General features: G+C 38.2%; 1 protein-coding gene across 3 annotated transcripts in view; it reads right to left on the bottom strand.

The window, feature by feature from the left end:
* Positions 1 to 9,637: 9,637 nt before the first annotated feature.
* NRG3 (neuregulin 3) overlaps positions 9,638 to 13,777 on the bottom strand; it is a 1,349,256-nt gene continuing 1,345,116 nt past the window's right edge. For all 3 annotated transcript variants that reach the window (XM_075217161.1, XM_075217160.1, XM_075217162.1), the window contains one exon: positions 9,638 to 10,627. In XM_075217161.1, the coding sequence (XP_075073262.1) occupies positions 10,108 to 10,627 (520 nt within the window). In that variant the 3' untranslated portion in view covers positions 9,638 to 10,107. The remainder of the gene's footprint in view (positions 10,628 to 13,777) is intronic.

Genomic DNA, 13,777 nt, shown 5'->3' with positions numbered 1-13,777 from the left:
CTTCACTTAACAAGTCTTTTTTGAATATAGTGGCATTTTTCCATCAACACACTTGGTGTCGCTGAACTTTGGTGGTATTTTTTGTATTAGATGTTGCAATGACACCTCTTTAGTCGAATTACCTATTGTATATATGTACCATACACTATTGCTTATTAGTAATCCAGTATGTATTGGAATTATTCTGCATATTTATGCTTATAGTGATACAGATTTTTATTGGTTTTTTATATATGTGAACAATAAATAATTGTGCCGATTTGAGAATTGCGCTATCTTATCTGTATGTTTAGTTTGTCTATTTTAGCAGGTCCAGACCCTGCCTAGATAAGCAGCATTTTCATCGGACATTCAAGTTGGACTAGCGCCCCTTATCTGTGTGTTTGTTATATTTCCAGTTTCAACTAGTCTATTAGCATTTTATAGTCAGTATCACTTTAAGTATTTATTCCCTAACATCACTAACTAGAGTATGCAATGTGTGATCTCTTCGGTGAATGAACCGGACAACTGCTGATGAAGATTAATATGATACCAGACATGAAACCTTTCCTATAACCTGAACCTTAAATAACACTAAAGAGTATATATAATCATAATATATAAACTAATAATAAACTAAATACTATCTGCTCATAAATCACTGTGGATTGGAATCATTATAAATATGAAATATATCAATAACTAAATGTTGTAGTGCGAGTGTGTGCGTGCGTATTTTACCGCGTGATCGCACATGCCACGTAAAGCGTGGCATACTGAGTGCAATCGCGCGATAAAACAATATTAACCAATATACTTTCGTTCATCCAATTATACGACTTCGACAGTCACCCCATCCTATCGGACTTGCAATACATTATTGAGGTGGAAATCAACAAGTTTTCACCATCTACTTGTTAGGAACGCCCAAGTCAGTACAGTGAAACTCGGGAACTACTCTAAAGGCCAGGTGTTCGCTGGAGCCCCTAGTGGTGGGGACAGACTGGGCTGCGGGCCGACCGAGGGTCGAGTAACGTATACTGACTTAAAGGAGTTCCCAGAAGTGGAGTGATTGGCGGACTGTAGTTAAGAAGAATACTAGGTCAAAGGGTCACAAGCACAGATGCAATATCTAAAGACAAGCGAAGGGTCAAACACACAGGCAGAGAAGCAAAATCTGAAGTCCAGGCAAAAGGTCGATGTCAGAAAAGAAGGGTCACAGGTCCAAACCCAAGCAGGGGTCAAAACACGGGTAGTCAAATCCAAGGTAGCAGGAACCAAAACAGATAGCATAAGCAGGCAGCAGGAATGAGGACAGAACGCTATAACCGGCAGTGAGGCTGCAGACCTCACTGCCTTAAATACACAGAGGGACCAATCAGGGCTTGCCCCTGAAGTATACACACTTGCAGGCTAATGCCTGCTAATTCAGCCCACAGGCTGAATCCAATAGATAATCTATAGAATGCGCGTGCGCGCCCGGCTCTCTATACCGCCGGGACGCCGTGCTGAAGGAGCGTCTGACCGTTGCCTTGGCAATGGTCGGGTGCTGGGCGGAAGTGACGTCCCGGTCGTCAAGGTGACGGCCGGGACGCTAGAGAACCCGGGAAGCGAGCCGCGGCGGCTCGTAACACTACTGCAGTGCCATCTTGTGGGTCACCTGTGCATTCGGCAATACTACCCAGCACAACAGTTCTAGAACTACCTTTGTGGTCCTCCCAGTTGGCCCAGGCTCCAGTTCTGATGAAATCCCGTAAAAGTGGAGGACGTAAGAAAAGAGGAGGGTCTGCAGTGTTTCAGCTTTGCTCAGGCATGACTTCTCTCGCCTTCCCGCCCGTGGACGATCCGTATACTGCTTGATAAAGTCTGCTCTGTCAGACGAAACGCGTTGCAAGTTTATTCTTTGGAATACTTATTCTTTCCTAGCCTCATTGATTGTGAAGACTGCTACAATTTATGTCTCCAGAGGCACTAATAACATCTTGTCCTCAAGAGGAACTTTTCTTCAGACCATCTGAGTTTTAGTCCGGACGGATTTGCTGGTGCGCACCACACAGAGATACATCCTGGTTTGGAGAGCCGCTTGTGCAGAAAGACAGGTATATTGAACTTACATCCCCTGAGGCGGGTAAGCTCCACATGTTTATATTTCATTGCTGGTCTAATAATTATATTAGCCGATATTGTGGAGACACATATCCAACTATATACATTGGTTTACTTGCCATTTGGAAGAATTGTCATCTGATTAAAGTGACTTAGTCTGCTGAAATAGAGCCTGCTTTTATGTTTTCTTATGGAACAGTGACTTCTATTTCTGGTCACAAACATATTTTAACTTGTGGAATCATCTGGATTTTTTGATCTTATAGAGATCTCTATTGGACATTATTTATCCATAGGTCATCCCGAGCCTCTGAGCATTCTTACATTAGATCACTAGAATTCACCTAAGTCATCCTTTAAATTGTTTTTAACTATATGTTTATATACAGTAAAGTTTACGTTTTATTAAGACAGCCGGTATTTCAATTTGTTTATTATTGTATGCAAGTTTTATTTTTTCACATATGGGCATCTTCTGCGCAATCTGCTTTTGTGTATCTTATGTATGTTTATTAGAGGGTTTGCACTTCCTCTATTGATTTGCTGCATCTGATGTCCTTTGTTTAATTACCTATTAGACCCGGAGATTTCAGAATATATTTATAGGATCTGCCTGCAAGCCCTTTGCATTGAATGGTGCTTTGCCTGGCAGCTTCTGCCTTTTGGACTTTATTATTTGTTATATATTGTGACAGTATCTCTATTCACCAGAGGTGCTGCTATTGTGCCTTCTTGTAGTACTATGGGTTAACCTCCTCATTCATTTTCCCTTGCACCTGGGTGTGTCCCTACTTATACCTGTCACTCTCAACATACATTGCTGGTTATTGTTGTTTCTTGCTGTTGTTGCTTTTCCATGCTTCTGTGCTTCTGGTTTACCTGCTGCCTGGGATCTCTTCATATCATCTGCTTACCTGCATCAGCCGTGTACCTGGTATTACTTTCTGCATTTTCCTCCTATGCTCATTACTACACCATCTGGTTTGTGCTTCCCAGCAATAAACTTCATGTGTTTCACCATATTCCTCTCTAGCTGTATTTCTGCATAGAAGCTTGAGAATCGCAGAATGTCTTTATGTGCCCAGCTAGCCTGTACTGCAGACCGACAGGCTGAGCCAGACAAACTAATGTGTGAAATTACTTTAGAAGGTAAAAGGGTAAAAGCTCTGCTAGATTCTGGTAGTACAATTTCTCTTCTAAAAGCGGAGTTGGTGAGCCCCTTAAAGCGTCAAAGGAAAACTGTTGGTGTAATCTGCAAACACGGGGATACTCTGCGTTATGTTACTGCGGTAGTACACATTGAAACACAGTTTGGTCACATGGTGGTCCCTGACAGATTAGTTCCTGGTCTGAGGTTTGATGCAATATTGGGGAGAGATTGTTCCCACTTATGAAGCTATGGAAAACCCAGTTGGTTGCAAAAGTGAATAACCCAGACCCACATGGTAATGTCATTGATACAGTGGTAGTGGGAGTGTTCCCCAAGTGTTCCCTCTTTCAAACATGATTGGTGAATGCAAAAAGGATGGGGGCAGCGCTGTGGAGCACATGGTAGAGTACGTCCTATTGAAATAGGAAATGTTGTTTAACTTGTTAACTGTGTACCCGCGGTTAAAGTAAGGAAAGATGTATTTGCCTTAGAGCAGTTAAAAGACCCCACCCTGGTCAGAAAAAGTGTGAACATTTTTAATCGGAAGCCAGGGGATAGGTTGTCATTCCCTTACATTACAATAAACCATGGGTTATTGTATCAGATGTTCAAAAAGGAAAAGATATTTTGGAACAGTTGATAAACCGTATAGAATTGCAGTGTTAGCCTGGGCCCATGGTTTCATAACTGCCAAATATCTGGGGCTAAAAAAACCTTTAGATAAAATTTTACAGCAGTTCTTCTGGCCAGGGTTTAAAAAGATGTCTTTGATTGTTGGTCATCCTGCCCTGAGTGTCAATGCCATGTTTCCAGGCCTCCGTATAAAAGTCCTCTAGCAACTACACCAGTTTCCCCACTTACCATTATTCCTTTGGGTTTGAGGGGAACTGTAGTCAATACAGTTGCACCCCGTCCACAGCATGAGTTGTTGGTGAGAAATGAAGGTGCATTTAGGGAATATAAGTGTTCTGCCCATGGGTCGAAAAAAAAGGGGGGAGAGTCACTGGAATGAAGCTAAATGGCAGAGCTATGTGTCCCAGGCTTTCTGCTTTGTGTACGTCAAAGCACTAGGGAGAATGTGTAGGTATGTGGGAAAAGCCTCCCAGAGGGTGTTTCCCTGTTGTAACAAAGCATGGTAAGGGTCCCTGTATGAAGAAAGAGAAGGCTCAATATAAAAGGCCCAGTCCAGGTCTTCTGGTCTGTCAGTCTCTAAGCAGACTGATCAGGAGTTGCCCCTCTGTGGTGCAGCTAATATGTGCAATCATCCTCTCAAACCTGGGGAGGAGGCAGATGGCTCCTGAGAGGTTATGCTGTGGTGAGCAATGATATGTTTGGTGTGTCTGGACACAAGGTCCAACACTTGAGAGAGGCTGTCGCTAAAATGTAGCATGGCTAAGAATTTGTTTGTTTTTGTTTTGTTTGCAAGCTGGTGAATAAAACTAGCTCTGGCGTTTAACTTGAAACACTGGATTTGTTTGGTTTTCTGGCTGAAGTCCACCCCAGAGGACGGAATCCCCAATACAAATATGTGTATATATATAGGTCAAAGTGTGGCTGTAAACGGCGACATGGCATATTGCGACTTCTCCTATGGCCTTCATTGTAAAACTATCAAATTCCATTCACTTATATTTCCATTACATTTTCCATATCGACACTTTAACCACTGTGTATATGTAAATGCACGGTGTGTGTGCTATTTTCCCTATTATTCTGTGTGTTATACTCAATAGGGGAACATTTTTCATTTAGGGGCTAACTTATAGGTGTGTGAGTCTCTAAGCACACTGATCAGGAGTTGCCCCTCTGTGGTGCAGCTAAAATGTGCAATCATTGTTTGGCATGAATATATGCTTCTCCATTCTGGATACTTCCAATGAAAATGAGTCCTAATCAAGATTTGTGGATATCATAGACTTGCATTATTTTACACCTAGAGAGGAAGAACAGGGGCAGTCAATGTTAAGCTGAGTACAGCAAGGGTATGTTCACAAAAGTGTAGTAGGCCTGCTGGTAATGCAACTTAATGAGACTTTTGGGTATATTTACTAAACTGCAGGTTTGAAAAAGTGGAGATGTTGCCTATAGCAAGCAATCCGATTCTAGATGTCATATTGTAGAGTGCACTAAATAAATGACAGCTAGAATCTGGTTGCTATAAGCAACATCTCCACTTTTTCAAACCCGCAGTTTAGTGAATCTATAATTTTGACTCTTCTCCAGATATGCTTCTTAGGAGGTGTATATATTGCGGGCGCTAGAAAGCAGGAAAAAAGAAATACGATTGTGATACCCTGTAGAGTGGCAAATGGCCCCATAGGTGTAATAGTTTATGGATCTTGCTTTCTCATGATGTGATCCTGCATGACTTTGGCCTCTTGGGTTTTGGGTTAGAACTGTCGGCTCTGCAAGAAAACACACCAAGTCGAAGAAGCAAGGATCTCCTAAACACTTAACAACTGATGGAAAGCTTCTGGGTTGAGCCTAAATATATTTCTGTTTATTTTACAAATCAATTAGGATAATACAATATTCTTTAATGCAACTACAAACTCCGAAATATGTATGTCTATCTTACTATAATAACGATTGTGATCCAAAATGCTTTAATCAAATGTTAGTTTTACCAATTATATACTGTGAATAATTATATTATTATTCATTTTCCTGTCTTAAGCTGTTTATTAAAAATGTACTTAGGTTAAGATATTCTGAAGCCTTTAATAATTGCAACATTCAGTTATTATAATACTAATATCAGTCTAGTCTTATACATCTATATAATTATGTACAAGCTTGAATCAATACAATATACTGTATATTCATCCTACTAGATACATGTAATTTTAGTTTTAGCTGTAAATCTGACAGTTAATAATTGGTTATCAGGACTTCTCCGGCAGCTGTATTATATTCTGCAGTATGATGAACAGAGGTCTAATATACTATATATAGGCAATTTATTTGGTTATTGTCGTTTTCTTAATTAGTTCACTCCTGAGTGATATTAGTCAAACTCCAATTAATGTATGAATAATAAATTTTGGTTCTCTCTATGTATTTTCTTCTTTTGATGTCATTAATACATTAATGCAGATTCGTGGTCCATTGATGATGGGCAACACTATAGTCTATGGAGAAGTCTGACCACTGAAGATATTACTGCTTATTATTCAATAACTTGAGCAGAGAGACAAATGTCTCTAAACGTTAAGCAATTGATTATATTGTAACCTTTCCACATAATGCTTTAATCACTAAATTAGCTTATAACAGTTTGTTGTTCAGTACAAAACACAGCAGAATGACTGACATAGCATTGTATTTTCTATTTAGTGACTGATATTTGACTGCATGGCTTTTTAACTCAGTTAGCATGGAAGCTATGGAAATAGTGTTTTTAAAAGTTGTTGATGATCCTCGCATACAAGACCCATTCATTGGTTTAATTTTGCTTTACTAATCTGTCATGGCTGAGGTCTTTCAACTTTTATGTCTGTGTCTGAAACACTCAAGATCACAATGTTTCTATATAATATAATCCCTCGGTTCTCTTCTTAAATTATTATTTCTTCTGTCACTCTTTTCTACTCTACCACTCATATACTACTTCTCTGTCCCTACTCACTTTTCTGACTGTCTTCTCAAATCTCATCTGACCACTATCACTTTCCTCACAGCTCCAAATGTCAATTCCCTCACTGAGCAACTGTCTTACCTACTCATTAGAACCTTCCCCGGACTGACTGACACAACATTCTAAAGTGGCTCATAAGCTTTTAATCATTGCAGCACTGATTCATTTGTTCAAGAGCTGTTATCGGTGACGCTTTAGGATACTCCAAAGTGTACCCAGCACAGAAGGGTATCACATGATGATGACCATCAACAGCACTAGCTAGCCCATTTTGACTGTTTGTGTATTGACTCCTTCAGATGATACTGCTAAATTCATTGTATATAATTACATTTTCTATGAAAGATACGACTTTCATATGTATTAATACCTATCGAGACACTGTGTTTTCTTGTGCATTTCACACTTCATTACATTATATTGTGAACAAATAGTGCAAACCAACTGTAGCATATACCATTTACAATGTCAAGCTGTATCTCTGCTATCATAAGGAGTAATTATACACACACTTGTATACCTGATGTACGCCTGGCGCAAATACAACTGTGTTTGAGATGTACACATCTGGAGAACAACATTTTTGCAAATAGTCTCATGCATATGTGTCCAACTTTACATGAGGCCCTTATTTTACATTTATTACAAAAAGATGTGTATATATACTGTAATATGAGCTTGGCAAACCATGACATTCATAGCCAGTTACAACATATTAACTCTTAATATAGATTTACTAGAAGTGTTTGTACATTGTATAAGTGTAATTATTTTAATGCAGTTCTTACTGTGCCCACATTTTGGTGCTATGCTCCTTTTTTTCTCTCCTCCCTACCTTCTAGCTGCAATGGATAGTGAACCTTTGGGTAACTGTGGATAAGCATGCACAGCAATAGTTTGATTTTCGGTAGCATTTGATAGCAAGTCCTTCCTTCATTTTTATTAATTGGTTGCACCATCTTTTATCAAAATTATTCAATGTAACAACAAATAAAACTTCATACGTATAGCACATTAACCAAGGTAACACCTTAGTGGCAGCAACAAACAAACACTCTCTACTGTATAGCACTGGAGTGTTTTGTGACAATTATTGTTGATCATCAAAGCTTCAGTCTGCTAATAAGAAAAAAAATATCAAGAAAAAAAGCAACTCCACAAAACCCCAAAATAAGTTAAAAAGACACATGCAAAAAAAATTACATGAGTCTATAGGTTCTTTACAGCGGTCACATTCCATGTTTCTATGGAATTCACAAGCGAAGGTATAACGAACTTTCCAGTTATGATTTTGTCCTAATACAGTTTTGTTCTTTGAAATGCTTTTTAAAACACAACAGACATCTTATTGCCTTCTGAGGATAATTTGTGGGTTCTCGGGAGGGTTGAGAGCAAAGTGTGATTACTGCATGCAAGTATGTTTTTAGATAAATCAATTTCCCCTATCCCTGAGACTTGTATTTAGAATTCCACATTAATCACAATTGCTGCTGGAACAACCCAGCAAAATTAAATATTATTATTATTATTGGTGACAACCTATAATTTAATGTATAAGTGGCTACTTATTTCTGACTTTTAAAAGGGTCACAATCAAACTCTGTATGACTTTATCTAACAATGTGACAGTATTTTTAATTACATTTTATAAAGGTTACATTTTAATTTAATAATGTACTCTACGATTCACACTAGGCAGAGACGATTAATTGTCAGGTCAATTCAAAATTTAGTATGGGTCCAACAATACCACTTTAACCTCTTGGGCCCCTAAACAAAATTTAGTAGGGGCCCAGCGATACCACTCCAGGCTCCCTATTCTGAGCATGCATGGTCCAGAGAATGCACATCTGCTGCACTTAAGAGGCTCGCACTCTGATCTTTGGAGAGCAGAGAGGGGCCTTGGAGGCTAGGTGACATTGCCCTCTTCACATTTTGGGCCTGTAGTGGTTGCACTCCCTGTAGTTCCACCACTGACACTAGAGCTCATTCCTAAGTTGGCTTTTGTGCAAGTTTTATGAGGTTTCTATTTTACTTTTTTATCTTTCTATACTTAAATGGCGCCATCTTTTGCAAACTATTTTCTCTCTATCACACACCCACACTCACTCTTTAAAATACAATATTGTATTTTTGTATTTTCCAAAGAAAGGAAGGATTTCCAAGTGCTGTCTGGCATCCTTGAGATAATATTTGTTTTTTTTATTTCATTCCAAGCTTCAGATTGTAATAAATTGTATATTTGTAGACATAATGTCACAAATTGGATAATGTTTGCAGTATTTGGAAAGGACCAAAAATATAAAATGTTAAGTAAAATACTTAATTTTCTTCCCTCCTATGTTAACTAATTATTGTATACTGATCAAGTATCGAACTTGACTCAGGTTAGACTACTTTTTACTTGTTTTCATACTTGTTTAACTTCAGCTTTGTATATAAAACACTTTAAATTACATTGAATAGTGAACAAAATATTAAACAAAAACACATAGTGCTACCTCTAAGTAAAAATAAAAAATACTTAGACCTTTTATAGCTGTTATGCCATGTTGATTAGGTGATAAGTAATACACTTTTATTTTGTCAACAGATGATCTTGTTGTTATCTATCTCTTTGATGCTCTTGGATTCAGATCACTGTGAAAGTCGGGCAACTCTTGTGGTAAATAGGCAAGCATGTATTTTGGCACACATGAATGTTAAGTTTCCAGAATTAAGAAATATAGAAAATAACACAACAGGAAAACTGAACACACATCATAATTCATAATCTTTTCATTGGGATAGTTATGGCATTTTACTTTCATTGTCAGTAAAATTATATAACAAAATACAATTATGGTTTCCACATGATGATGCTTTTGGCCCTTTGGGATGAAAGATCATGTTGGTTGTTTAAAACTTGTTTTACCTAGAAGGAGTTTGAAAGCATTTAGCATCAACTACCGCCAGAATTCAAAAGGATTAGAAATCCAAATACAATATCCTTTAACATATGGATGCACGCAATGTATGCTTTGCAGCTCCTCAAGCTTTTCTTTGCCATAAAAAAATATTTTGTTTAGAAAACACTATGATATGAGGGCGATAGACTATTTGGTTTCTTCTATGTAGATGCTCTTAAATTAATGCATATAAATAATTTCTTTCCTCTCATATTCTCCCCCCCACCACCACCACCTGTTATTCGGTTACGCTAAGCATCAGACAGAAAGGCCCCTCACCAAAATCACACATGGAGCTTCGAGTCCCTATGTATTTCATTACTTAAGACAAATCGTGTCTCTGGCTCAGTTTTTGCTTTTGGGCTCAGGAGAAGGAAAGCTGTGTTTTCACTGGTGCTTTCCTTGCTTTGTACATTGGCCATTTCCAAGTCCTCTTGGAATGAAGACATTCCTCTTGCATTGGTCAGAATTCGTATCTGCTCTTGCACTGTTTCAAGCAAAATTTTTACTTCCTTCTGTTCTCCTATAAGACAGTTGTTAGATGTAATGTTCACCTTCATAAGTTCACTGGAATAGAAGTTTTTACACAGTTTGATGCCTGACGTTTCAGAAACATTTTGCATTTGCATGCAGGCATCATCTAGCCCCACTGAGGGTATGATAGGAATGGAACTGGCTCTCGACATTGAAAACCTGATGCAGTCCTTTTGATCCTTGTTATTAAAGTAGGATTGTGGTTCTTTTGAATGCAGTTGCATATTAATTGAATTATTCTGTGGGTGATTCAAATCCATGGTGGAACACCTGAAGGGAAAGAAAAAGAATGTTTCAATTTAATCATCAAACAACTCAAAGCTAAGTCTGTAACATGTTTCATGGCTTTTCCAGAACATTCAACTTGTTAATATCCAGTGACAATAAACATGAGCCAAGAATTAGTCACACACAAGAGAAGAAAATTGCTCCTAAATTTTAATGTGGTTATATTGTTTATATTACACAATAATAATTGTATGAAGAGCAAACGGCTATGAGCACAAACTGATGGACAGCGAAACATAATAAAAAAATTACTACTCAAGTAGCATGAAAGATTTTTGCTTCTGTATGCAATTAACCACAGCAAACCACAAACACAGTGTAACTTTGTGGTTGACTATGAGAGTAGCTGGATTTTGACTGCAGAAAATAGCAGGCTACATAAATAATGTAATCATTACATTCCAAAGAACAGCCAAGTATCAAATGTACTGATTCATGCAGTTAGAGAAAAGGAGCAGGTAGAAGCATGAAAAACATTTGTATTTTTAATACTTCATGCTTAAGTGTTCTCTGCATAGCTTTCAAGTTTTCCCATGTTAGAATTCAAAGGAATAAAAAAAGAAAGTATTTTATACAGAATAATGGAAAAGCACTAAATGAAGCTACAGGTAAATACTGAAAAAAATGAAAAAGATATATGGATTACATATACTGTTTCACAGCTATTACAGCCAACCAAACAAAAAAATATCACAATTGTTCGACTAGTTCCTTACACAATTGAATATCCTTTCTCCTCATGGATTCAATCACGCCTTTGAATTAACTGTGTTTAGAATGTGTCAAATATTAATAAGCCAGAATTTATTTTATTTGAGTATTAATTATAGCATTGTCCTCTCTTGAGTAAGGGGTAGATGGTATATGATGTTGTGGTACAATACTTTACATTTTGTTACACATTGGCATTATATGTATTGATATTTTTTGGGGGGCGTTCAATGTCTTTAATGTTCAATTCATTATAATTCTGAGTTTATTTTCTACCATTCTACTAAATACTTGCTTTTTTTAAATAAAACTCACTGGGCCCGTTTCATCTTCAGACGTAAGTCCCCTTGCTTGCCATAACTTATGTGAAATTGCTCTGCGCATGCATAGAAATGGACATTACGCCAGTGAACACAATTGTATCCAACTCATGCCCGTTTGGGCATGAGTTGGATACAACATCCTTACTGTTGTGTTTGCAATTGACACTTCCGAGTGCCTATGACTTGAACATAAGCAATGAACAGTAAGGATGTGTCAAGGTCGAACACACACACTTTCATCCAATTCAAGCTTTTTGCATCTCTTAAACACTTGTTGTTTTAGCCATAGTAGTTCCACCAGCTACAGGGCAGGTGTAAGTGCCGACTTAGTAATGACTGACGCATGTGCATGCCAGAACATGTGTTTGCAAGTAAGAGAAACTCCAAAAAATGCATATTATGTACAGTACACATTAAGAACATCCTGTATAAAACATGCTGAATTATTTTACTTGTGTGTGTTAGTCAAGATGACAGTTATATGCAAGGGAAGGGTCTGTCTCTGGATATTATTCTTCATATAAACGAATAGAATAGCTTGCTGGATGTGGTCTATAACAAACTATTATTTGTGGCATATTCTCTATTTTGTAGAGTTGTATAATCATATGTATGTGCCAAAACCTATATCTTATTGACCCAGAGGTCATTGTTTGATTAGCAGTATTTACTAGATTGGTGCAATTTAGTCTTGATCAGTAACAGTCTGTTTATTCAATGGATCGGGAGATGTTGTATATTACCAGATTGGTAAAATTAGTTATTAATGCATATTATATATTTTAAATTATATATACCACCATATCCATTGTGAATGATTTGTTGGAGCGTGGGGATTTGAGATAGAGATATATATATTTTTTTTATTTCAGTAAGGATCACAGAAGGTTCAAGATGGTGAAAATTTTCCCCCGTCTTTCAAATGAAGGGGATTCTCCTATTCTCTACATAAGTTATTTTCTTTACATTCTTATGGAATTTTGTTTTATATGTTCCTCTATACAGTGAATGATTGCCTTTTCAGTTTAGGTAGAAACGGGTTAAAAAAAATACCATTATGGTATACAAGGTAGCTTTTCCTCCTCTCCTATGTATTTTCCTAGTTAGGGCAGGTAGTGGTTTGTTTTTCCTGTAGTGTAGGTGCTTACCTTATCTGAAGCCCCAGCAATGCACCAGTCTGCTCTGTAAACCAAGGACTGGGCTGGCTAGCTACCCAACATGCTCTCTGTAGCAGCAGATTCAGTTTTGAATTTGGCCCCATTTCTTGAAACTTGGTGACCTGTGCATGCATGCACCATGGCTAGTAAGAGGCTCAGAACTGCTCTGTCTGTGAGAAATTTTGAATGTAATAGGTACACAATAGTTTCATCAGTATCAAAAAGGGAAGTTCTTCATTCAGTCCAGGGCTCCATCTACCATGGCAGAATTGGTAGACTTACAAACCAGTCTGCAAATATTAATAAAGATTCATCACTTTTTCTTGTTCCTGCAGGCCAAGAAAGCAAAGGCTTCTAATCCTGACTCTTTTTTATCAGAAAGTAGTCAGGGGCTTTTTTTCGCAGTTCAAGATTTCAGAAGGCTCAACAAGTTATATCAGACATTGCCACTTGGAGTTTGTATTCTCACTGACCATCGCAGCACCTGCTACATCTCACCTGCTGGCCGGATACTTCACAACCACGTCCGGGGTAAAACCTGCCTCTCGCTGATCATCGCAGCACCCACTACATCTCACCTGCTGGCCATCCGGCTGTAAAGTATCCACTTTACAGCCACGTCCGTGGTAAAACCTGCCTCTTGCTGAGCACCATAGTACCAGCTACATCTCACCTGCTGCCCGGATACTTCACAGCCACTTCCGTGGTAAGTCCCAGCCATCCGCTGAATACAGCTACACTTCTTATTATTTCATCTACAGGCTGGATAATCATTGCCACTTCTGTGGTAAAGCTCAGCCATCTGCTGAATATAACTATCCATCTGATTATCTCATCTACTGGCTGGGTAATAATCTTCACCTCTGTGGTGAAGCCCAGCCATCCGTTGAACATAACTGCACCTCTTATTATTTCAGCTATTGGTCGAATAATCATCACCA

This window comes from Mixophyes fleayi, chromosome 6 (assembly GCF_038048845.1).
Source record: "Mixophyes fleayi isolate aMixFle1 chromosome 6, aMixFle1.hap1, whole genome shotgun sequence".
In the NCBI taxonomy this organism is placed as follows: Eukaryota; Metazoa; Chordata; class Amphibia; order Anura; family Limnodynastidae; genus Mixophyes; species Mixophyes fleayi.
Note: the sequence above shows the minus strand (reverse complement) of the source record. Positions and strands in the feature narration are given on the sequence as shown.